General features: G+C 45.6%; 1 protein-coding gene across 1 annotated transcript in view; it reads left to right on the plus strand.

Annotated features, from left to right (window-relative positions):
* The window catches only part of PDZD2 (PDZ domain containing 2), a 142112-nt gene that overhangs the window by 81417 nt on the left and 34511 nt on the right, over nt 1-26184 (plus strand). The window contains exons 3-8 of the mRNA XM_075137360.1: nt 3437-3579; nt 4235-4367; nt 6467-6634; nt 21099-21210; nt 23204-23352; nt 23993-24112. Coding sequence (XP_074993461.1) covers nt 3437-3579; nt 4235-4367; nt 6467-6634; nt 21099-21210; nt 23204-23352; nt 23993-24112 — 825 coding nt within the window. The remainder of the gene's footprint in view (nt 1-3436; nt 3580-4234; nt 4368-6466; nt 6635-21098; nt 21211-23203; nt 23353-23992; nt 24113-26184) is intronic.

Consider the following 26184-nt stretch of genomic DNA (forward strand, 5'->3'; position numbering starts at 1 on the left):
GTATCGCCTAGTCCCTGGCTGCAACAGGAGCTGGTAGTGCCTCTCTCTGCGTCCTTGCTGAGGATGTCGGGAGTTTGAGGTACCTGGCATCAGCACATCTCTCTGCTTTAGGCATGAAATGCTTTTTCACCAAGAGCTGTGGGTGCACGTGTGCAGATTTATTGTGTCGCTGGTGAACGAAGCTGGGGGGATTATTCTGAGTCATTTATAAATGAAGATATGAGAACTATTCTGAGAGGATGGAAAAGTTCAGATGTTAATAGGAATATGAAACTGACAGCAGCCAAGCAACAACCAGAATTGTGCAGCCGATCAGAAGAGACCGATCAGCAGTTAAACTCGTCCTCCTCTGGGCAGGGATTATGCAGGCTCCAAGGACAGTGACGTCAGACCTGCAAACTGCCAAATCTAACTACACTTGGAGTTTCCCTGGGGTATTGTAAGCCTCTGGAGTGGAGTGAATACACCAGAATCCTAGCTTTCATTTAAAGACTAAGTGAGCTGTAGTCTTTTTGTTTATGAAGGAAAGCTTGAAAATATGATCCTTTAAAAATTTTCAAAATTAAAGACATGCATCACTCTGCTTTTTTTTAGTTTTCTTTTTTTAAAGCATCTAGGCTTTGTGTTGTTGAACCTGGGAATCTCCAATAACTCAAGAAAACTGGTTTTAAGTAAAATTTAAATGCATTTACAAATCCTTGGAACTGGCACAGAGCTTTACTATTAAGGCTTTCCTGTGATGGAGTCACATAAGATGCACATTCAAAGCAGCAGCATTTCGTGGCTGGCTGTGAAGTATCCCATGCTGCTCTGTGCAAAAGAGATAGCAGCTTTGTGCAGAGGGGAAGGGGGTTCTGCTGAACACCCCCTTTCTCCAAGAGGCGTCAAGCAAAGGCTAGCAATCTGCTTTTTAATACTTAGCTTTCAAAATCTTGGAGTGTGTATTGGTGAGGGGCGTTTGCTTTGTAGCATGTGGTTAAATGAAGAGCTATGAATGTTTCATGAAGAAGAGGGAAAGAACAGTGAGGGGATCTGATTTCCAGTCGACGCCAAATTGTTTATTCCCAGTGCAATGCATGCAGCTGACTGGCGGGGACTGGAGGGACAGCCTTTTCTTACACAGGAGGTGGTGACCATGTCATTTGAAAATGTGTGAAAGAAATACGTGTTTGAGTATGTGCCAAATTATTTCGTTGTCTTTATTGTGGCTGCGTTCTGCCGTCCGTGTTCGGACTGAGTAATGCTTTACTGTGCAAGTGCTTTTGATTTCAGCTGGAGTTCAATGGGAGTAAGATGGTGCTTGCATTAAGAGCAGCGGAGACTTGCTGTTTGCCGCTATTAAGTGTTTTGTTATGTAAATGAATATTTGAGAGTGGGTCAGTTAAGAATAAATTTGGGATTTTTTTTTTTTTAATAAGATGTGTGATAGTGAGGAGTGCTGAGGAATGCAAGCTAGGCGCTGCACGTCATGGGCCTTTGCATAACTCGCATTCCAAAAAGCTTTTGCAAATCATTAAATGCAATTTTATGACTGCATTGTTAAATTTTATTGGAGCGTCTGCTTCCAAACTGGATTTAGCAACAGGACACTCAGAGTGGCACCTTGTGAGAAGAATAGATGGTCATCGTTTCAGCCTGGGCTTGGCTGGGGGAGGCCAGACGGAGAGGGAGATTGTATTTCTCTGTTATACTCTTTTCATTATGGATGCAAGGTACTTTATAGCAATAAAACCTCTCTCTGGAGCATTTTCATGCTGTAGCTCAGTTCTGTTTTTAAGTAGATAAATATAGTTGACTCTTGGCCCTGCATTTAACATGGCGTCTCATGTATCACTCTAATTTATCTCAAAGTATTCTCTGTCCTGACACGTCCTGTTATTCAGCAGGAGACTGGGCTTTTATCGATGGATTGAGGATCCCAGTTAAACCTGCTGGGATATTGCCCATGTGCATGACTTTCAAGTTAACAAATTACCCACAGGTGTACATGTTTTCAAGCTCAAACTTTTGGGTTACCTCTTAAGACACCTGGTCTGTTTTTCCTGTTTCTCCTACCTGTGGTCTAGGGGCTGTGTAACATTATTATTATTATTATTCTTCACTTTGTTCTTAAGATACTGTCATAGATACTGACCTCTTTGTTCCTGTATCTGAAAAACTCATCTTGCATTGCACTGCATTTGAAAGTTTCAGCAGTGATCAGGTAAAAAAAGCACATTTTCTTCTCTTAATAAAGGCTCTGATGAACAACACTGGCCTAAAATCTGCAGGTTGCTGCCACAACCCTTGGGTTTGCTGATATATTTAGCGGTTCCCCTTCTCAGAAACAAGCAGCAATTTGTACATACTCTTCACAGTCTGGCATGAAATTTTAATCATCTTTGCTACTTGGGCGTTTGCGTACTGCGAGAACGTTACTTATGTGCAGAACAGACCCAGTCAGAAATAGCTGACCCAGTGTGCTTGGTGACTACAACACATGGCCTAAAAATTGCATCCAAATTGTGCATTTTGCTGTCTTGCAAGCTTGAAAACTTCCTAGGGTTTCTTGTAATTCTGTTTTCCTGGTTCTTCCCTTCTCTGAGAGAGTCCTGGCAATCGCCTTATGTGTCTTGCTTGCTTGCTTGTTTTTCTCTTTCCTTCTTTGCTCTGCTGATATCTGCCACACTTGTGTTCCCTTGTGCCCAGTCCTGCTGGTAGGACTCATGGGAACTAGTTTTTGTTTTGCACTTCATATTACTCTGGAGTTTGTGAAGCACTTTTTGGATAAATATTTATAATTATTTTTAAAAAAAAAAAAAAGGTGTCCTAAACATCGCTTATTACCTTGCTTATACTGAAAAGTTATTCTCTGCGGTGGGGAAATTTATTATTTACAGTTTGTACAACAGCTGTCTGATAAGAAATATTTGATTGGCAGCTGATAATTTGAAGCTGGTATTTTCTTTCCTACGTCTCAAATCCTGCAAACCGCTCTGGAGAGGGGAACACTGCTGTGTGATGCCAGTTTGGTCGCTGCTGCAATAGCAGCTGCGCTACCCGGTGTTCAGGGTCCCCCTTGAACAACATCTTGCTCCTCTGCAGCCCTGCACAGCTCATCCTTGAGTTTTGGCGAAGGGGTTTGAGGCCGCTGGTTGCTTCGGGAAGGATCAGGGCATTGAAAGCCGCACCTCTGCGTGGCTCAGAAAAGCTGCAAACAGCCCTGCAAGGAAACCTCTACGTGCTGACCCTGCTCTGTGCTGCCTCCTCCTTTCTGCCTCCTTCGCTTGGACCACAGCTAACACAGCAAAGCTCAGCAAAAACACCCGTGTAGCTTGAGCTATACAGATGTGTGGTGATGGGCAGCAAGGTGCTAAATAGCTCCCTTCTGTACGCTCCCAGCCCTCTCTCAGTGTCTAAATCCAAATTCAAGGACTCTCTGCACATTTTCTCTCAGCGAGAAGGTTGCCGCATATGGAAGATGCACATCTTGAAGGGGACGGACGGGCTGGGAATCCAGATAACAGGAGGCAGAGGATCGAAGCGGTCCCCTCACAGCATCATCATCACCCACGTGGAGGAAGGCGGCTCCGCACACAGGTGAGGCGACGGCGGCGCCTCGCGGGAGTGGGTGCGATGGAGCATCTGTGGCCATCGCTGTTAACCAGACTCGTGAGACAGGTGTGGTGGTTTTGCCCTCCCATTGTGTGAGGGTGAGAATATGGCATTTTTAGCTTAAAAACTTATTTTTGTGATTAGTCACTGAAGCTTCTTCCAGCACGTTTAGCCCAAACTATAGACAGATCAAACACTTGTTTGGTGATGGAGCCTGATGGCTTGTGGGGCTTTTTCCCCAAGTCCCTTTTTGGAAGATGGGCCTTTCCCATGGGATCAGCAGTGGGTGACTGTGGGTCATGCAACCCGGGATGCTCACTGCCAGCCCTGGCCCTGCTCCCTGAGCGGGGGGGGATGGGGCTTACTGCTGCTCCCTGACCGTCTCCGGTGGGGCACGGAGAAGGTTTGAAGGGTCTCAGCCCTTCAAAGAGGGTGAAATGGCTCTGGATATAACAATGATTTCCTGGGGGCACCTTTCTGAGCCACTTTTTTGGGCAAATAACACTGCACCGATCGATGCAAGCTTAGCGTCAGCCAGATCACGTGTTGTCCATGCCTCCATGCCCCACCGTGTGCCACCGGAGCCCAGCACCGGGGAAGGACCGCCCTGCAGCTCCACATTCCCGCTCTGTTTCCGCAGGGACGGCAGGCTGACGGCGGGCGACGAGCTCCTCATGATCAACGGGCAGTCGCTGGTTGGGCTCTCCCACCAGGACGCTGTGGCTCTCCTTCGCTCGGCTGCTGGCCTGGTGCAGCTGGTGGTTGCTAGCAAGGTACGGTCCTCTCCTTGGTGGTCTCCTGAACGTGCATCCACAAGTGTTTGTGCAAGTGCTGCGTAGAAAGGGCATGTTTTTGATAGGGAATCACATGTGCACATTTGCTCCCCTAAATTTAATGCACAGCTATGGGAAATAGATCAGTAGGTGCTATAAATCTGTGGCAAATCAGCGGGGTATAGACCAACTTAATGATTTGCTTGTGTTGTCACTGTCGTTCAGTGTGCAAATGAGTCTGTATTTATTCATGCAGATGTTACTTAAGTTTTGGCCAAAACCATTTTCTTAAAATACATGCTAAATCAAGCAGGCTGTTCTCAGCCTCTTCTGCTTCCTGCAGGCGTGGCCTCCGTACCTCTCATCTCTTGTCCCGTCTGCATGCCTGAGGTCTCTTGATGATGATCTCTTGGCTTGAGTTCCTTATTTTGTCCTTGTTAATAGCGTGGAGTGGAGCTCTTGCAGATAAAGCAGCATGAAATCTCAGGGAAATGAGAGTGGAACTCATTTTCAGTCGGGCTCTTCGTTCTGCTTTCGTTACAGGAGATTGAGGGGGTATTACACAATATTTTTCCCTTTGTTGAAGAAAATCCTGCCCACCCCCGTTTGCTCTCGTTTCCACACCACAGCCTGCTGCTCCCCGGCTTGGGTTGATGTGGGCGTTTGGTGGGCGGCCGACTGCTCCCAAAAGTGCCCGGGGTCTCAGCCTCTGCAGGTGGGGTCCATCAGGGCCCTTGGGGTGGTGGCAGGAACATCTTGGGCCAAAGGGATGCTGGTAAACCTGCATCTCCAGGTGGAGCATGCTGTGTCAGCAGGCCACTGTATCAGTATTTTTAAGATCTTTCTTAGCTTCATCTTCAGGTTGCCCCGGCCAACCTGGTGCAGCTTTCTGCGGATTTAGTGTCTGGATGCTATTATGGGATGCTATTATGGCTTCCCAGGATGCTTTATGCTCGTGTCTTTCAAGAAGAGGCTCTATCCCACCATCTTCAAAGTGAAGAGCCTATAACTTCTCTAACATTTCGGTTAGACAGTGAAGTTCATTGAAGACCTTCTGTAGGCTCACAGCCTGGTGTTAACCCCACTGGTGCTTATTCTGGAAACAACAATCTTTGACTTGAAGTAGGTACATTTTATATTTCCTTCAGACAATTGGACTCTCTGCCAAAACACAAGGCGGTAGACTGCTTAAATTTCTCCTTAAAATTATTTGCTTGTTCATGTGATGACTGCATCAAAATAATCATTGTGAATAAGCTTACAGCATAGAAATTCACATTCCTGACCAGGCTGTGAATCTGTTTGGCCCATGCTCTGTGCGCTTGGATGATTTTCGTGTCCCTGGGAGGAGGACTTGGAAAGGCAAGGGGTGGGGAATCCAGCCTGTGCCGTGTTTCAGGCAGTCTCAGGTGAAGAGTTCCCCAGCAGCTCCCTCTGAGTTATTTGTTGGTACGGGAAAGCAGCCTTGCAATTTGCCCTGCTGTGGGCGTTCTTGAACACAGGATTGGTTCCAAAAGCAACAAAATCAGTCTGTCTGGCCACTGCTTTCGGCTGATGCACGTGTTTGCCTCCCGGAAAAGGTGCCAAAGGCTGGAAACAGGTCCTGAAGCATCAGGACTGAATTGGTAGATGGGTCAGTTCTCATTTTGTTCTCCTCAGTAGGGTTGTCAGTGTATTATTCTTACTCAGGTAGATAACCGTGTGAAGGGAACATCTGCAGGGAGGGAGCAGGAGAACAGAGTGTGATTTGGGATGCAATGAAATGAGTAATGAGGTCTGTAAGCTCTGAGTCTGCTCGCAGTGACATTTAATCAACCCAAAGTAGGGAGGAGCAGGCTGCTGGGGAAGCATTTATTTTAAATTCTCCTTTATGAAATCTAAACGTTTTAGACGTGTATTGGCCTGTGTTTACTATATAGGCACTTTAAAACCGGGTCTGTTTTTTATAACTGGACCATTAAAGTTTGAGCACATGGAAGTGTGTAACAAGGGGAGGAGTACCAGGGAGCTCTCACTGGGCAGGTGGAATGGAACAGTTTCACCATGACTTTGGTGATTTTCTGCATGTGATGTAACATATTTTGTTGTCTTTCGGGTAGGAATCTGCTGAAGGGGATTTTCTGAAGTACCCATCTACCAGTTTGCCAGACTTGCTTAGCACTTGCTCAGTCCAAGACTCTGTCTCTTGCACTGACAATAAGGAAAATGAAGAGCCAGAAGAAGAAGATGTGAAAGGAGTGAATGTGTCTCCTGAAAAACTGGTCGCTGTAAGTGTGGCTTTGGTCTGACATTTTTACTCTCTGCCTTGACGTCCATTTGCATCTGTCACAGCAGCAAAGCAGCAGCACAGGGAGCAGGAGCTCTCGTGTCCTCCAAGCTATGTGGCAATCATGGTTTTGTTTTCCTCTCTGCTGTTGGATTGTTTTCCACCCACTTCCACTGCTTTTGTTGGATCTGATGCAAAGTCTCTCGCAGTGCTTACACGGTAACACGCTCTTCTTTCCCCTCCTTTTGTAACTAAACTTCTTTAACAGTTTATGATCCAAGTCTTGAAGTTTTTATTTGCTCTGTTGAAGCGAACAGACACTTTTGGGGGGAGGGATATGAATTTCTGGCTGTGAACCGTAACTGAAGTTCTGCTGAATAAATGCTGCTGGTTGATAATCTCACTTGCATTCCCTTCAGGGCTGCATTAAGCAGAGATTAAGTGGATTATTGTTATTTATTTGTAATGTAGCAGCTCTCTGAAACGTCATTGGTGTTCTGGACCTCTGTTATATTGTACAGACAAAGAATAAAATTATGTTTGCTACTCTAAAGAGCTTGCAGGCTGGTTTTCCAGAAGGGGAAGCAGGTGGATTCACTTGAGGCTTTTATCTCCCCCCTCCCCCCTCCCCCCCCGTGTCTTTTTTCCCCCTCTTTTCTGCAGTAATTATAATAAATCTCTTAAACCTTTGGACGGCTCAGACTTCATACTAGTTTGATGATTTGTTTTGGTTTTGTATTCTTGTACTTTCCCTTTTCTGAGCAAAAGACTACTCCCCGGGACGAGTCTCATGCTGCAGTCTAGCTGATGCTGGCGTTCGCTTCATACCTGCCTATTATCTCTGACTTTCTTTGAGTCTATGCTTATAACAGTCCTCACTCTCACACAGTAAGTGTGAGACAAGTAAGTGTGACAAGTTCTGTTATTTCTTCACTGTCGTATCTTCTATGTGCCAGGGTGGGGAGGAAGGGAAAAACAAATAAATCAGGGATGCTTACGGTGCTGGTAATGATGAAGTGTTTGTGTGCTAACTTGAGTGGGCACCTAAGCATTCTTTTGGCTATCAAAATACTTTAAATTCTTCTATACATCACGTTTCAGATTCTGGTAATTTTTCATAAAGCTGTGGCTCAGCAATACTTAAACATAAAAATCAATTTTGTCAAAACTTAATTATGTGTGGCTTCAGGATGCGGCTCCCTGGCATTCCAGTGACTCTTTCAGCACACGCGAGGAGTTATTTATCACTTGGTTTGCTCCTGAGTTTCCAGCAAGGCTCTGTCTGGTTATCAGCAATGGCTTTTGTTATCAAGTGTTTCCTTTCCAGATTAACATAATGCTAGGGGAAGCTCGAGGTAGCCGAGGTGCACGCCACCGTGAAGACCCAGCTGCATGAGCCTGCCCAGAGCCCTTCAGCATGGACCTGAGTTTGGAGCCTGCCCCAATGTCCGTCCCAATGCCACTGCAGCTGGCAGCGGTGGTAGCCTAATTCAAAGCCAGTTTGATTTGCGTGCCTGTCTGGCACTCTTGCCCCTGATGGCAATAGCTCTGTGCTTTCGTAATGCATCACTGGGGGATGGAGGGGAAATCACAGAAATCTGAGTACAATAAACACGTTAGAAGAATAGGATCAAGATTTTTTTTTTTTCTCTGTTTCTATTAATTTTTTTTGTTGGAGGGGATGTAATTCAGAGGGATGTATTGGTGACTCTCAGGACCGCTTCTTTTTTTGCTTGAGCTGCACATGAAATCCTTCCTCGTCTAATCCAAAGCACAGGATGTCTTTGCATTCCCCTTGTAATTGCTGTTTCAGCCTCGGGAGTGCGGACGGGGCTCTCTGCAGCCCGAGGTGGGCAGTCTGTACCTGCAGCCTGATCCATCCTCATCAGATCAGGGCAGCCTGAGCTGAGCTGGGCTGTGCAAATCCTGCGTGTCACCAGGCAGGACGTAGGAAGGTAAATGTGTGGAAAAGATAAACTTCACACGTGGCTTTTTTCTACCAGGCAAGATGGGGGGCATTTTTCATAGCAAAGCTTAGAAGCTGATTTCAAGGTTAGTATGAACATAAAGCATCACATGATTTTGTTTTTTAAGTGTGTGTGTGTATATATATGTATAGTCATATAGATTATTGCAAAATTGCTTTGGAAATTACTGTTCTTTGCTGTTCCCGCTCTCTTGATGATACTTGCGTGTCTTCGCTTTCTCTCATATATATTCCATTATATTTATACTCTAGATAAGGGATGACAGTGTGACTGATGATTAAAGCAGGAACTAAGCTGGACCATTTTTAATCAGTGCAAATATAATTGCTTTAGAATTCCAGGGTGGGTGGTACTCAAGGTCTGGACCAGGTAACTGAGGCTGTGGTCTCAGTTTAAGGGTCAGACCTCTTAGATTTGAAACCGATTCTCAACCCAGCTCTGGCCAGGAGTTACCTCTCTCACCACCAGTTTCTCACCTCTGACAAGAGGTTAATGAATTTTCTTGTTTACTGTGCAGGGCTTTGTAGAGACTTAAAGGGATGCTGTCAGGTGCTGGGGGTTAGGTAACAAGTAATTCGAGTGATCTGTCGTCAGCTGAGGCTTCACTGTCCCTTTTCTGACGAGCACAGTGTATATCTAATTCTTGGGCAAGGGTAGAAGATAATAGAAAACTTGCAGGAACTCTTAGGATTTTCTAAAGTCTTCTTTCATTAACCTTGCTGTGAATATAGTTCAGTGCTGTGTATTCACAACCATAATTTATAGACCTGATGGACTTGCTGTTAATGCCTTAGCACCTGATTGCTTAAAGGCTGAACCAGGCAGAAAAAATAATCACTTGGAACTAAGGTATATATTCAAATCTTCATCCTTGTAGTTATTTAGAACTCAGCTGGACTAGGCCCTGAGGAACCTGATCTAAGTTATCTCTGCTTTGAGATGGGGGCTGGACCAGGGACCCCCAAAGGTCCCTTCCAACCTGGCTTACTCTACGATTCTGTGAAAATTTAAAAAAAAAAAAAAAAAAAAAAAAAAAGAAAGAAATCTCTTTTCTGTGGGCTGGATGTTAAAAATTTTCCCTGTGAGCAAGTTTTTTAAAACTCTTAAGTTCTGCTCCAGTGTTTCCAGCTAGGGAAGTATCGTCTGAGCTGATCATCTTCCCCGGGACAAAGCAGAAGAGTTTAGTGACACTTGAAAACTGTAATTTAAGAGAAATATCACAGGTAAGTCTTACTTGAAAGTCCACTTGCTGTGTTTCATTAATAAAAATTTCATAATACAATTTAATTGGAGCTCTGTTTTTACACAATCTCCTTACATAAAGCCCTGTTCAACATGAAACATCCCTTAAAGATCTAACGTTAATAAAACTTGTGCTGCCAGGCAGGAAAAGGATTACATTAATATCCTTAAAGTGCATTTCTTTTAGAGCTAGTTTGGCCAAAATGTTCCTTAACTTCAGATACAACATAACCGGGCCACAGAGTCCTATTGTGTTAAATTGTCCTGAGGCACTTTGGGGATTTTAAACTCCCCCCCCAAATCCACATTTTGCCTTGTGCAGTTGACATTGCTATTTTAAAATGTCATTACTTATGTCCAAGTGAAATAGGATGATATGATAGTATTTGTCTTTAACAATTTATTTTTAATTGTAATTCACTTTTCCTAGTATTTCTGTTGCTTGAAATTGAATCTGTCACTGTATTGTTGGCTGGCAGAGCAACCTGGGGAATGAACTCTAAAGAGAAAGCAGGTCTGCCAAGAATTTGCAAAGTGTGTGATTAATTTGGGGTCGCCAGACAGAGGCATGTACCATTCTTAGTTGCTTCAAAGTTTTTTGCCTTTGTTTCTACTGGTGCTATATTGCTCAATATATGATGACCTGAGTACTTTATTTTTGAAGTGTTCAACTTCAGTGACCAGCTTCATATTAATGGACTGAAATTCCAAGAAATTACTAAGTACAAGAAAAGGGTGTCTGCCTCGGCAGGTTTGGATCTGTAGTTGCTGGAGGCAGGGAGGAAAGCCTGGGGACCGTTCCTCTATACTTTGCTTAATCTTGTGCTCTCTCTGGGGTATCTGCTGGAGGCAGGACCCTGAGCCAAGTCTATTCCATGCAGAATAGAATTACACATAAGAGGAATTTCTGATTTGGGAAAGGAAGTCATCGCTATCCCTACCTGTTGGGGGGGAGCTGGGAAGGGAGGCAATTTGCCTCCCCATGCCCAAGCTGACCACACAGGTGAGCCCAGGGAAACAACCTCTGGTAGCATCCCTGGCTGCGTGACCCTCTGCTGTGGGACGGTGAAACCCTTTTGCTCATTTTTAATCATTTTGTGTTGAGCTGAAGTGCTTGATGTGTACCTTCATGCGAGCTGTGGGCGTGACGCATGCGGAGGTGGCTGTGACCTGCCAAGGTCTTGATCTTCCTACAAGCAACAGAAACAGGATGTCTCCGGTTAAAGGTTTCTTGCCTGACCTGGGTTTCTTTATCCCTGCCAAAACCTACTTGTGTTTTTCGCAAGGCATGCAACTGGAAGTGGATAAATAAACCTGTTTTGTTAATATGCAGAAATGCATTTGTTTACCTGCCCAATTCCCCATTTTTATATTTTATTTGAGCCATAGGACTGCTTAGTTATTTTCTGTCGTGAGCCTTTCTATCTTACTGGAGAATCCATATGTAATTACCTGTAGCCTAGCAAGCATAATAAGGAAGAGGATAACAATGCCATAAGTTTAAAAACACTCTTGGGGTCAAAAGTTCTTCTGGAAACACTGGGAGAGATTTTCAGAGAAAGCATTAGCGTTGAGAAGGAACAGGAAGCATAACTCAACAATTAAATGTGTGCAGAGCGCGGGGAGGGACCCTCATTACTTGGAGGACTTGAACGTTTGTTCCTGTTAGGGCACTGCAGTCTCAAAAGAGGTTGCTGAAACATGACTCACTCCTCAAACAGCACTGCATGGCTGGAAAAATGCAAGAAAGAGCTTTTGCTGTCAGAAATCTGCTTTGCAATGAAACACTTTACTTGATGGGGGATGAAGATGAAGAGCCTGGTGTGAGGCTTGGTTATGGCCAGCCCTTGTCCTGGAGAAGGGTTTAATAGCTCCTTTCCTTTTCATGGTGGAGGCTGGAAGAGTTTGCAGATCCTGCTTTGTGCCACATCACCCTTGGAAGGGGCAGGCGAGGGCAGGGTCCAGCCGCACCTTAGCATGGCTTGGAGCTGCTGCTCGGCTATAAATGCTGCATTTGTTGAAAGTCTGGCAGCATTGTACCTTCCTGAGGTACAGTCTTGTCCAGCGTATCCGTGGGCCTGTGCCCGTGCAGTGCCCTTCACTCATGCTGTAGATGAGCAGACACACTGGGTCCTACAGTGACTCCAGAAGTCTGGGGAAGTGCAAGTTTTTAGAGTAAATGTAGATAGGAATTTGGGCAGGAGAAAATAACAAAATACTTGGGGACCAAATAGTGTTCGCCTAACGTGGCTGTTCTTCTTGTGTTGTTTCCAGAAACCGTATCACGTTAAAATAAGCAATTGCAATCTGCCTTACTGCTGGGAGGATGTTCGGTGACAGGCTGGTGGTGGTGGTGCGGCACTGGCAACGGCTTGGGGAAGGTGTGGGCGCGCATCGCATGAGTTTGGGGAGGAGGAAGAGTTGTGAAAGGCCTCCAGGGAGGCAGTGTCATTGAATTACTGTTTTTCACACGTTCTAAAATTCACCTGTCAAGGAGGCATCAACGTGAATGTGTTCTTCAGGTCAGGAGGGAGTTCTCAGCAGCAGTCGCATCCTTCCCTCTGCCTGGCTCCCAGGCCGCCTGGGCCAACTTCTACTGCCTCTGTGTTAAAGGCAAGCCCAGAGAAAACCGTTTCACCCGGCGGCCAGTACTCTGAAATGAGTCTACTCACTGTAGACGTGGTGCAGGCTATGAACTGTAAAATATCTCCTGTTGCTTGGGCTGGTGGAAGATAACCTTTTTGACTTGACCATAAATACCAGTGTAGACAATGCCCAGAGTTATAACTTTTGCTCTTCTGTGTGATATGTTTGAAAGCCAAGTCAGCAGAGTAATAGGAACACAAGTTTATCTACAGTACAGGTTCTGCGTGGTCTTTGTTTTTGTGAATGAGGGTTTTTCCCATAAAGCAACAGATACAGTACAGCCTGTCTCTCCTTTGGCTGTTTGGATAACTGCCCAGTTTTGAAGGAGATGAACTGCCTTTAACAAGCTAAAAATAACCCCCTCATGGCACTGGAACAAGAGAGATGCTGTCACAGCCATGCAGTTCACATACATTAACAGAAGGATGATAAAGGCTGTAGGATTTGAGAGTTAGTGTGAATGTCATATGCAGTTTGTTTATCCGCAAATTCTTGAGTGTGTACACAGTCCAGTCTTGATTGGGCTCAGTTAAAACTCATTCTAGATGTGCTGTGCTTGAATAAATGCAGCCTATGTAATGTATGAGGCTTCAGATCCTTGATTCAGTTATGACAGACACTTAATGCTTATGTATTCCATATCCACTCATGTACTTAGGATGATACAAAACATGGTTTTGGAGCTGAAATCCAAAGCTCTTCACCAGCTGTGTCATGGGAACGCTCTCTGCAGCTGTGGGTTGACTTCAGTATTAGGAAGGGTTTGTTTCATTCTCAGGAGAGTTGTTTATTTTGAGGATTGGTTATTGCTTGCTTTGTCCCTCACTGTGAGTAAAAAGGTTGTCATTTAAAAAAAAAAAAAAGGCAGAAGCACTTTATTGTTTGTGATGATGCATACGCTGTGGATTTGTGCTAAGCCATGAGCTGAGTATTTATTAAAGAAAATAACAGAGGAGCTGGACTGGCTTTCACACAACTTGAGTTCCATGTTTGTCTCCTCTGTTTACCAGGACCGATCTTCTGGGACCTCTCTGCAGCACATGGAGACATCTTGTGGGCAACGACTAAACTGCATGCAAACGTGTCATGCTTTTTCATGTTTGGGGGGAAAAAAGGAAGAAGCATAAAAAAGAGAACAGCAGTGATCTGTTTGTGCACCGTTTCAGAAATGTATCTATTTGATTTTCTTTAGCTTGGAAGCTGTTTCTAGTGAAAATCATAATATATTGCAGAAAAAGAGTAATCTGGTCCAAAAAGGATTGGGAACTGTTTAGCTGGGAGCGTCTTACTATTTCCAAGGTGTATGTTGTCTGTGATACCTGTTTCTTGGAGAACTTACCTGCATTAGCCATTTCCTGCATTTCTTCCTATTTAAAAGGATGTTTGTAAGGTTTTGTCTCTTCAAAACATTATTATTAATTTTAGCAACTGTTTGGAAACCTGCAAATGAAATCTGCTTTACTTAACTGCAGCCCTGACCATAAATATAACATTGCACCAATGAGTCTTTGGAGCCAGCACAGCTGGGATCCTGCGACATTGCGAACCTGCCAGCATCCTCTGGGCCATGGTCACGTGTTGGGGTTCCTGGTGTCAAACACATTGAAGAAGGTTTGGGGGTGTCTTGTACAAAATAAAGAGAGCATTCTGGAAGGTGAGAGCAGCTCAGCTCTGCCATAGTGCATTTCCAGTCTGTTTGCTGAGGGTGCATGGGCAGATACTGCTGCTGGCTTTGTGCTGGTGAGGGCCAGGTTATGTTTCATGTGCAGGTTTGTGTGTGACTACTCTATAGACTTGGTAAAGAGCAATGAAAATAACTATTGGGATTTTTTACCTCCTGACGGTAATGCCCTTTCTAGCAACTACTGCATTACAGTGAAGGCTTAGGGTGGCTTTTTGAATACAGGCATTTGCTAGAGTGATAGACCAGGCATTCTTAGAGACCACTTTAAAGGCTTTTGTTTTGTTTATTTGGCATTTCCACCTATTCATAAAATAGGGCAGCTCCAGTTCTTGACTGTTTATCAGATTTCCTGATCTCCTGCTGTGCATGAACTGGGAGTTTTCCAACACTTTCTTTATAATTAGGTAATGGAGGTCTCAGGTTCCCGTCCCCTTTGCCCAGGCAGGAGGAAGCACAGGCTGCACCCGGTGGTACCGGCATGGATAATTCCCAGACGAGCTGCTGGGGAAGGTGGCTGGCGCTTTGTTTCACCAGCGGTGCTAAATACGGCCAAATCTGAGCCCTCCTGGTGCCTCTCTGGTGGAGCCTGCCCTGGCCAACGTGCAGAGCTGCTGTCTGCCCTGGCAGCTTCGTGCTGGGAGAGAAACCAGGGCACCAGCTTTTTCTAAGATACCAGTTAAAGCACTGAATTAGTGCTGACATGGAGGTGACGTTCCTCCTCTTTTCCTCCATCCCTGGCTCCATTTGGATCTCTGCGTTTGTGCCATGACAGAGGGGAGCAGCAATACAATACCCTTTGGAAGAGGAGAGGCGTAGAATCATACAGTCCTGTAGCTTGCTCCAGAAACAATTAAATCAGGGTTTAATTTGGTTCAGCCAAGGGTGCTGCCTGGGCACTGGGAGGTGCTGTTTTGGAAAGGTACCTGTGGGTGCTGCAGCCCCTGATGCTGTGTGTCCTGGCTCATCCAGCTCTTTCCAGCATCTAGGAAGCTTTGTGCATGCCCTAAACCAGAGCAATAAGCCATGGAAAACTCGGTGCTGGCCACGATTAGAAAATCCATGTCCTCTGCATCATTTGCAGTGTTAATTCTGGTAAATTATAGTGCTGCACTTTGTAATTTATCTGGGAGATGGATTCAATTAAATTGAAAAAGAGCTAATTTAAAAGTGAAAGTATTCTACTTTCTGTGCAAGGTAAAGGGGCCTGTGGAGCTTCCTGCCTACCAGATACATTTAAGGCTTAAAGCACGCTGTGCCCCAAAAGGCAATAAATAATTGCACAAATAACTGGAACAACTAGAATTGTAATAGATCTTCAAAGTAAATCTCCAAAACTTTTGAAAGGCTAAAGCCTTTACAACATCATCTCTTTCCCCTGAGCTGGATGGATGGCGAGCAGGATAAACCCCCCATAATCCCAGAGGAAGCAGTTAATGACCTGCTACGCCACCCAGACGCTCACAAGTCTATGGGGCCGGATGGGATCCACCCGAGGGTACTGAGGGAGCTGGCGGAGGAGCTTGGCGAGCCGCTCTCCATCATTTACCAGCAGTCCTGGTTAACTGGGCAGGTCACGGACGACTGGGGCTTGCCAATGTGACGCCCATCTACAAGAAGGGCCGGAAGGAGGATCTGGGGAACTACAGACCGGTCAGCCTGACCTCGGTGCCGGGGAAGATCATGGAGCCGTTCATCTTGAGGGCACTCACAAGGCACGTGCGGGACAACCAGGGGATCAGGCCCAGCCAGCACGGGTTCATGGAAGGCAGGTCCTGCTTGACCAACCTGATCTCCTTCTATGACCAGGTGACCCGCCTCGTGGATGAGGGAAAGGCTGTGGATGTGGTCTGCCTGGACTTCAGTAAAGCCTTTGACACTGTCTCCCACAGCATTCTCCTAGAGAAGCTGGCGGCTCATGGCTTAGACAGGTGCACTCTTCGCTGGGTAAAAAACTGGCTGGACGGCCGAGCCCAGAGAGTTGTGGTGAACGGAGTTAAATCCAGTTGGCGGCCGGTCACGAGCGGTGTTCCCCAGGGCTCAGTACTGGGGCCGGTCCTGTTCAATATCTTTATCAATGATCTGGACGAGGGGATCGAGTGCTCCCTCAGTCAGTTTGCAGACGACACCAAGCTGGGCGGGAGTGTTGATCTGCTGGAGGGTAGGAAGGCTCTGCAGAGGGACCTGGACAGGCTGGATCCATGGGCCGAGGCCAACTGTATGAGGTTCAACAAGGCCAAGCGTCAGGTCCTGCACTTCGGCCACAACAACCCCAGGCAACGCTACAGGCTTGGGGAAGAGTGGCTGGAAAGCTGCCCAGAGGAAAAGGACCTGGGGGTGCTGGTTGACAGCCGGCTGAACATGAGCCGGCAGTGTGCCCAGGTGGCCAAGAAGGCCAACGGCATCCTGGCCTGCATCAGAAATAGCGTGGCCAGCAGGAGCAGGGAGGTGATCGTGCCCCTGTACTCGGCACTGGTGAGGCCGCACCTCGAATCCTGTGTTCAGTTTTGGGCCCCTCACTACGAGAAGGACATGGAGGTGCTGGAGCGTGTCTAGAGAAGGGCAACGAAGCTGGTGAAGGGCCTGGAGCACAAGTCTTATGAGGAGCGGCTGAGGGAACTGGGACTGTTTAGCCTGGAGAAGAGGAGGCTGAGGGGAGACCTCATCGCGCTCTACAACTGCCTGAAAGGAGGTTGTAGCGAGGTGGGTGTTGGTCTCTTCTCCCAAGTAACAGCGAGAGGACGAGAGGAAATGGCCTCAAGTTGCGCCAAGGGAGGTTTAGATTGGACATTAGGAGAAATTTCTTTACTGAAAGAGTGGTCAGGCCTTGGAACAGGCTGCCCAGGGAAGTGGTGGAGTCACCATCCCTGGAAGTATTTAAAAGACGTGTAGATGAGGCGCTTAGGGACATGGTGTAGTGGGCATGGTGGTGTTGGGTTGACGGTTGGACTCGATGATCTTAGAGGTCTTTTCCAACCTTAATGATTCTATGATTCTATGATCAGCTGGTCTTGAGGGACTAGGAAGAAGGACTTTGTGTAGGGACCAGGTGAAGCCAGGTTTGCATCGGGTGTTTTGCACCTTTCTCTGAAGGGTCTGGTGCTAGCTGCTCTTGGAGACTCGTTGGGTTCATCCTGCCGGCTGCCCTACAGACAGCGTTGGAGTGTTTCGTGGTAAATATGTTTGGGGTAATGCTGCTTAAGGAAAAACTGTCCTGGCTGTGTCAGGACCGAAGAAGATGAGGAATTATCCTGTGGAGCTTGTGCAGGATTGCTGTGTGCAGGGGCACGCCGTTCCTCTTTCACATTGCTGTTTTAAAGAAGGGCAGTGGACTTGCTGGTGGGCTTGCTTTGCCAGTGCAGGTGGGGCTGAATCTGGCTTGCCTCACTCAGTCTAATTTTCGCTGTTTTGCTCCCTAACTATCACGTTAAACTCGTCTGTGTGCTACTAGCACTCCTTAGCAGAGAAAGCCGTCAGGCTGTGCTGTGGGGAGTCGGATGGGCTCGCTGATGGGAAAGGCAGCAGCTTTGGAGCTTCGCAATGGCAGCAGTAAAGCAGTTTGCTTATTAAATTGTATCATCCCCTGTGTGCCGTCTTGTTTTTGTAGATCGGCGACGATTGCCAAGCTGTTTGTGGTTAAACAATGCAGACTCTCATAATCCCGCTCCTCATCTCCCCTAATTAAGGGCCTGGTCATGCTGGAGCTTTGCCTGAGCGAGGACTCTGGGGGCAGTTGTTCGTTCTGGTGCGGTGCCAGGACCGCCTTCCGTGATAGCCCCGTTTCCTTTGAAATCAATTGAGATGTCACCATTGCTTGATCCCAGAGCTACTTAATGAACTGGCAAAATGGGCTCTATTTTTAGATCTCCCTTCAAACTACTGTGCGTATTAAAGCTCCCCTTGTCCTTAACACCGGGACGGCGTTGGGCAGGATTTATTGGTTTAGTTTAATAAGAGGTGTTCAGAACTGAAATAATAAGCTCCATTTCCTTGGAAGTGAGGAAAATTAAAATGGCATGGTTAAATGCGGGCAGCCGCTTCGAGACAGAAAAGCGATATGTTCACGTGTGGCCAGAAGGATAAGGTGGAGCTGGGTTTTTCTTCTTGTCTAAGTTACAACAGAGCCAAAGATTACAGATGCACAACTTTGGGGAGTTCTCGCAAGCTTTGTGGATCGGATTTCTAAGTGCTTTGTGAGTAGGATAAAACTCTTGGTGGTTTACTAGGCAAGCTCAGCAACTTAAAGAATATCTACTTCATTGAAAATGCTAGAGTGTCTTCCCCTACATGTTTATAATCAGAGTCAGAAAGGTGTTTTTGCTAAAATAAGAAATAAACAGAGGCATAGGTAATTTAGATGGTTTTACTTCTTATTGTAGTCTGAAGCTAAGTTGGATAAAATGTAATTTCAGGAGGCTGAGAACTCCTTGAGGCTTTCCCTAGCACTGGTGTTTGCACACACGTGCCCTTCTGCAGATCATACGTGGGGTTTGAGGGTTTGCCCTCTGTAGGCTCACAGCCTCCAGGATTGCCCAGCGATGAGGTGAAGGGACAGGGTGCACGGTTTTAATGCGAGTGGCAATTGCCTCCTGTTCTTCCTCTCACCCCACTAGATGGAAATGTATGTCATTGCAGAATGCAGCTGTACTTACTTCTGTTGCACAGTCAAAATAAATAAAAGCAAAAAAGCTCCAAACCAAACCCAAATCCCGCGTAGTAGAAACACAAGATGTACTGAATGGGTCACCCTTGAGCGCGGGCTTGGGGTGGAAGTTGGCCATGGCAGTGACAATTTCAACATCTCTCTGTAGGCTGCTGCGGACTAACCCAAGTTTTTCCCCCATGCTCCGAGCTGGAGGAAGCAGTCCAGCTTTGGACTGGGAGTTGTGTGGTTTTGTCAGGTGAAACCGCCCATGTCTATGCATGCTGCAGAAATGAAACAACTCTACAGCTCGGCTCTACAGCTCCGGACCCAAGCTGGTTTCTGCTCAGCTCCAGAAAAGTGAGGCTGGACCCATGCCTGTCTGTTTGGATAGTTAAACGCCATGCATGTGCAAGGCAGCACTGTGCTTGCTTCAGCTAGGCATCCCCTCTTGTTTTTCTCCATCCCTATGCTTCAAATATTTCTCCACCACAAAGTTACACTGCTCCTGAGTACTGATGGTTTTGCACACCTTTAAAACCACCAGCTATGTGATTTTTTTGTGTTTGTGCAAATGATTTTGGCTTTTCTACAAGGGAGGCGTTCTCACTTATAAAGGATACTTTTGCTTACGTGGTAAATTGCAGCGTAACTTTGTGTCATCCACGAAGTCCTAGCTCACTTCTAAACACTTCTGCAGTCTTCTGGGTATGCACTCAAGGAGATCATAGGGAGAGTTGGTGATACTTCGGCTGTGACCTAACCACTGATGGTTTGGGTCTTTTTGGTGGGTTTTTTGATCTGATTTCTTACATCTTTTCTGTAATGAGTCCCTCACTAGGATGACCAAATTGTAAGCACTGGTTTTCTCAAACTGATGTAGTTATTTTCTTCTTTAGATGAATCTTATTACGTGGAGCTGTGAGCTCTGATACTAGAAGGGGACTCTGAAGTAGTTGCTGCAACGCCTTGAAAAATCAATAAGAACTAGCTAGAATGTGCAAACTGTGTTCGTGTTGAAGGGAATAAAAAGCAGTTTCCATTCCAGCTTCCTGTTATCTGCAAGTTTTACCTTTTCCTGAAGTTTTTACCCTTTGAACTGAAATCACAAAGTCTAGACTCCTGCAAAAGATAAACTTTGGCTTTCTTGGTTTGGGCATAAGAGGGACTGGGCATGGGAGGCAGTTTTTTTCTCAGGAAAATACTGCTATTTTTAAGCTTGAATAGTGGAAGTAGAGATGATTTTAACAGTAAAAGTGTTTGGTCATTTGGGTGGGATTTTTTTTTACGCTGACTTCCAGCAGTTGATACAGTACATTAGAAGTATAATGCAACCAGTAAGTGATTGTATCGGAAATTTTGTCGTCCTTGCCGTGAGCTGTCTGAAAAATTGCACGGAGGATGCATGATGGGTGATGAGGTGAAAATGCAAAAGAATTAGTGTGTGCATGAGGAGCGTGTCAGGGATTGCTGTGTAGTGGCACATCTAGGAAAATTTGACTGCTGTAGCTCGGTAAAGGAAGCAGTGAGCGGAGAAGGGAGTCACCAGGGTCTTCAACAACGCATAGGTTGGGGAGAGTCTTTGCGGGCTTTGCACATGGATGGCTCTGCTCATCCCTGACCATGTGGGTGCCTGTACATTGTCGCCTTGTATTGTCACCTGCATTTAAGCAAACATGGCAGGTAAACAGAGTCCTCCTGTCTTGGTGCATTTACTCAGGGTGGTGGAGTTGTGAGTCCACATTTAGATTTACATTGAGCATTCCAGCCTTTCAAGTGCTTAGCTGTGTAATCTTCATAACTTCCTGTTAAATTAACTTTTCATCCATTATGCATCAGCATTCAGCTCCGGACACTAAGAATAAAATAACACTTTTTAAAAGTGGTTTTCTCTATAAAGATGTGATGTCTCTGGAACCTTGCAGAGCTGAACAAGCTGCAATAAAAGCTACTTTAAAATTTTGTTAAAAATGCATATGGAAGCACCTGAATGAGGTGCTGTGGATGGCATTAATGTGGTACCCTACAGAGGATCCCAGGCCATACTGAGCTGTTCCTGTACCATCAGTAAGATTTCAATAATGTCCAAAGACGTTGCTGAAAACTACTTATAGAAACATCTGCTGGCTTAATACAATGACATGTTTTGTTAAAAAAAGATGATGTGCAGTGGAATTTTTGTCCCTTAGTAAAAAGGAGAGGAATTCCATCAACTTCTCTGGTTTACAAGTAAATAAGTTTTTTGGGGTTTTAAAATTTTTTTTAGGTGATGGAAACTGAGAAGTCTCAAGACCCAGCTTGTGCAGAAGTGTCCAAAGGAAACAACCACAGTCCAACTCTGGGAAGTGGCATACTGAAATACAGAAGTCGATCCCAAGGTAAAGCTGGGTTGATAAAAGATAGCAATAGTAAGATTTCTATGTTCTGTATTTATTTTAGCTCTCTAAAAGTAAGATAGGTTTTCTTTCCTTTGGAGATCATATTAGTTTAATTTGGAAGGAAAATCCCAGCTGTAAGATGTTTGCATTCAGCCTCCTGAGTTGAACTATTGTATGGACAGAAAGATGAAGCAAAAATTTTGAAGCTTCTTTCTTTTTTTTTTTGTTCTTTCTCTTCTCTCTCACTCTTTTTTTAACATTTACATTCCCTGTGTATTTCAGTGTGCTCTGATACTGAGGTGAGGGAATGTTTCAACATGCCATTACCAGCATACCCATTATGGTGAATAGTCCTGAAATTTTGTATTGCTTTGTTCCCAAGTTTTAACAGTAACCTGTGTGCAGAGCTCGATCACGTTCTCATCCCTAATACTCTGAAAGTCTCCTTCCCTTCTGTGCTCACCTTAATTTCCATTTACTCAGATATTTTTAGCATGCTCCCGGTAACTCCTCTGCCTGTAGCTCTTGTGGCTGTGTATTGGTGGCTCACTGGGGATCCATCCCTGGTTCCCGTGAGTGCTGATGCCCCTGGGCCGTGGGTGAGGCTGGAGCATCCCCAGCCTGGTCCCAAGCCTGGTTGCAGCACAGGAAGGGAAGCTGCATTCAGAAATGGGCAGAAAACACAGAAATATAACTGTTTCCCTAGAAGAAGAGAGGGAGAGGTCATAGGAAGGGGTGAGTTGTAGGTGCCAGGAGGGCTTGGGAGCGAAGGAAGTGCCAGGATGCTGGGTCCTTTCAAGATAGCTGTCCTGGCTGTGTGCAGCTGAGGTGCCCTGTGTGCCTGGGGAAGGGGAGCTTTAAAAGCAGAGGTAATTCACACCCTAAAGCAGGGAGCGGGTTTAAATCGCACTCTGGGCAGTGGGTACAAATCTTGCTTATGGATGTGGCAGCAGGGTTGCTTTTATGCTGAGTGAAAAAAAGTGGCTGCCCCAGCTCTGTGCTCCAACCCTCCCTGGCACTGCGGTGGTGCTTGCACAGCCTCCGAGCGAGAAGGAGGTGGCAGAAAACAGGTCTGGGGCTCTCCTGGGCAAATTTGCAGCAGGTCTACCTCAGCTCAGGGCTTGGGAGCCCCATCCCCAGGGTAAGGACAGGGCAGTGAGGGCGAAGGGAAAGCAGAGCTGCCCCTTTCTGTGGCAGTTCCACTTAACCTTGCTTTAAAGTAATCTGAAAGCCACGTCATGAAATCCAGCTTGCGTGAATTTGGCCTATCTGTAAAATAGGGGTTAATGGTCCTTCCCTGCATGGTGGGGGAAATGGCAAGGATAAATGTGCGGGAACTGCTGTTACTGTGGGTCCTGTGGGGACCTTGGAGAAAATGAGAATTGGAGGAGCCCTGGCGCGAGGAGCGGGGTACTCTGTGGCTAATTACAGGATGTCCTTCAAGACAAATAATTCTGTTTCTAATGTGAACTCTGCACTCTTCGTCTCTTTAAGACAACTAGGATCGTTGCCAGAAGGAAAGAAAATAGCATTTATTTGGCACATTTTTCCTTTTTCCATTCCAGAAAAATTTCCTTCGAAGTGACATGACACCTCCAGAAATGAATACTGCTACAGTGTCAGGTCTTTTAATTTTAAATAAAAGAAGCTTGAGAGCTTAGTGCACTGGCAAGTGCCGTTGGGTGAGAACAGCTGAATTTCTTTTCTGTCCCTGAGCTACCGGCTCAATTATCTTCTGCTTTTCCTTACTACCACGAGCGACAGCGCTGAGGAGTTCAGCATCACTGAAAGATCATAGAAAACCTGTGACAGCGGGAAAAGTTTTTAGCTGAGGATGATGAAAACTAGCTTCTAACTGCCCGGCTGGGAACCGTGTAGCATTCTTTTAAGGCACTGTTTAAGTTGGGATTTGCAGGAGGTGATTATTGCGTGCTGGCAAGAGGATGTAGCAGCTCTGAGATGTTTGCAAGACGTATTTCTGTGGTTTTCCTAGGTGCCGGATCCCGCTTGGAGTCTGTGGGAGAAGACGATGAGCTGACAGTGGAAAACGGTGAATCGAGTTACGAAATAGCAGTGAAATATTCCCGGGGTGGAAGAAAGCACTCTCTGCCCCAGCAGCTGGAGTCGGCGGGAGCCAGGCAGGTGGGTGGAAAGGCAGGGCTGGCTCTGAGCACCTCGCTGTGCTCGGTCCTTCAGGATCTGTCTGGAGCTTGCAGAAGCGAGGGTAGTGAAACAAGGCCACACAGGTACATCACGGGGACTGAAACCAGGCCTGGACACCAAAATGGGATGCGTTGGCGACCTACGGAGAACTTCTTTACTCTGAGGGTGGTGAAGGGGGTTACTTCTTGCTGTGGCCAGGAAGTCCTAAGGCTGATCTTATGAGTTGCAGTTCTAGAGATCTGAGGACTTAAACATAAAAATCCTGCTTCTCTTTATTTTAATGACTTGATGATGTAGGCTTTTTTTTCCCCTTTTTTTTTTTTTTTTTTTAAGCAGATAAGGACTTTAGTATATCATGAGGCTACCCTTAATCTTTTTAATTTAAATTGTGCCTGGTACATTAGAAAATGATCCTACTGTGCGAAATGTGGGAAAATTACTGTGGCAAGATTCACTTTGATTGTAATGAGCTAGGATTTCATCCCTTGAACATTTTTCTGAATATATCTGTAAGATCCTCCCCTCCCTCTTCCCCGACACACGCAATTTTCCTGGTATGACATCCAGTGCCTGTGCCAAGCAATCACAGCAACTTCCCTTGTTTGCTGATGTTTGTTAGGACTACCATATCGTGAAGAAGTCCACCCGTTCCTTCAGTGCTGCCCAAGTGGAATCTCCATGGAGACTGACACAGCCCTCCATCATTTCCAACATTGTCCTGATGAAAGGGCAAGGCAAGGTGAGGATTTCTGCATGTGGCTGGTTTCTCACATGTAGCAAGAGCTAGCGTTTAAGAGGTGTCTCCAATGCCCAGGACTTCAGCAGCTCTCAGGTAGCCAATAATAATAATAACAATAATGATAAACAATCCCATTTTCAAATGTAAATGCCAAAGTTACACCTGCAAAATATGGGGGACGAGGTGACATTTGTGCCACGCAGTTGACATGGGGTGGCTTTCATTCTGATTTGGTGCATCTGGTCATTACCGGGATATCAAATATTAATAATGGATCTATAAATATGTATGTTTATGCAAAGTTGGTGCAGCTACAGAAGAGGACCTGTTTGCATGCATATTTATGGACAAGCATATTTTACCTCTGTGGAATCTGGATACATTAAAAAAAAATCACTGCAAATTAAGCGTTAAACCCAAAGACATATTCCTGGTTGATTGCTTATCTGAGAGCACTGAATTCTCTGGGTCAAAGAGTCCTCTTTTCTCCCCCCAATAATGTGTTTGCACATTTGCTAGATACCAGCTGGCTGAATGCTAAGGGAAAATAGACAAGCAATAACCTAGGTGTATATTGTTTTCCCTAATCCAATCCACACTAGTATTGGAGCTGTCATTTAAATATGCTAAAAATATGCATGTCTTTTTCTGAAATACTCTTTAAATTCATCAGATGGATATGTTTTGGACTAAAAAGACTTGTTGTGACTTTCAAGCTCAAATACAAAACAAATTCCCTGTTGTGCTTTAAGTTTAGCAAAGAGTTAGAAATAGTGAATTCTCTGGGTAGATTGACTCACGGTTGCTATAACTCTCCTTGTTTTGGGAGCTTCAGGACTTTCATGACATTTCCAAGCAAATATTTCTTCATTTTTCACATACTTATTTTTTTGACCCCATTTTTCTCATAAGAATTAGATTATTTCTCTCTGTGGGATAAGCCACCCTCTCCTGCCTTTCTGCAATTAGCTCCAAGGCGTTACAAAGCAGTTGGGAGCATGCAGACTCTAGAGATCATGAACCACCTCAAACAGCTGCTGTTTTGGGTGCCTTTCACCTGCTTTTTGAGCGATCATCTCTGTTAGGGGTTGCACTGCATACAATTTCTGCATACAATTTCTACAGTAGCATTTGCTTTATTATCTCTATGCAGACCTGGGACTTGAAAAGTATTTCCACAGAGTCGCTGTTTTGGTGGCTGGGAGTCAAATAATTGCCCTTGGTTGTTCATGTGTAGGTAGATCTGCAAGAGGTGGTTTTCTGCTATGGAGTGGCAGCCCTTCTCTGGGAAGGTGGGCTAATGTGGGAACCATTGTGCTTTGCAGCCGTATTTCTCCCAACTGACCCCATGGAGCCATGGGAAGAACTGCTGTGTCCGTGCAGGGGAATGCCAGGAGCCTCCTGCACAGTAAACAGTTAGTTGAGTTATTTTGTGTTGCACGGGGGAGCTAGGATGCGTCTTTTCTAGAAATCAGTAATGTCTTATCAAATTACTGGAAGCTCATAACTGTTGTAGTCTACTTCATATTCACAGAGTAAAACAAAAGAGCTGGTTGTTGTATTAGGTTGTAAACACAGTGTCAGTGCCTGCCCTGGCAGCATCCCTCAGCTGGAGAGCATTGCCTGAGGCGCTAATAATAACCGTGGCTTCAGATCACTGAAGCACAACAGTTTTCCACTTCCCTTGTCCACCTGGTTGGTGACTTTTCTCTTTATTCTGTAAAATACATGTACAGCGGTGACAAGAGGAGAAATAGGGGAGGAATGGATCGAGGAAGTGATTTGGCTGGGAAATAACTCAGCAGAAGGGGGAGAGGTTCGTTCTGCTGTGCTCATCCGTTCCCTGATGAGCTTCGCAAGACGGTCCCACAGCCAGCCGGGGCAGCGCAGGGGCAAGAGCTAACAGATGGAGCCCTGGGGAATTTATTGATCTAGATTTATTTAAATACGACGTGGTACATGTCTCCAGAATAATTAAAAATGTACATGTGCATGGCAGTCCCCCCACACCAGCCCCCTTCCAGCTACATTCCTGACATTACAGTACTGACCTTATGTCCTGTTCTTAAGCT

This window comes from Calonectris borealis, chromosome Z (genome assembly GCF_964195595.1).
Source record: "Calonectris borealis chromosome Z, bCalBor7.hap1.2, whole genome shotgun sequence".
NCBI lineage: Eukaryota > Metazoa > Chordata > Aves > Procellariiformes > Procellariidae > Calonectris > Calonectris borealis.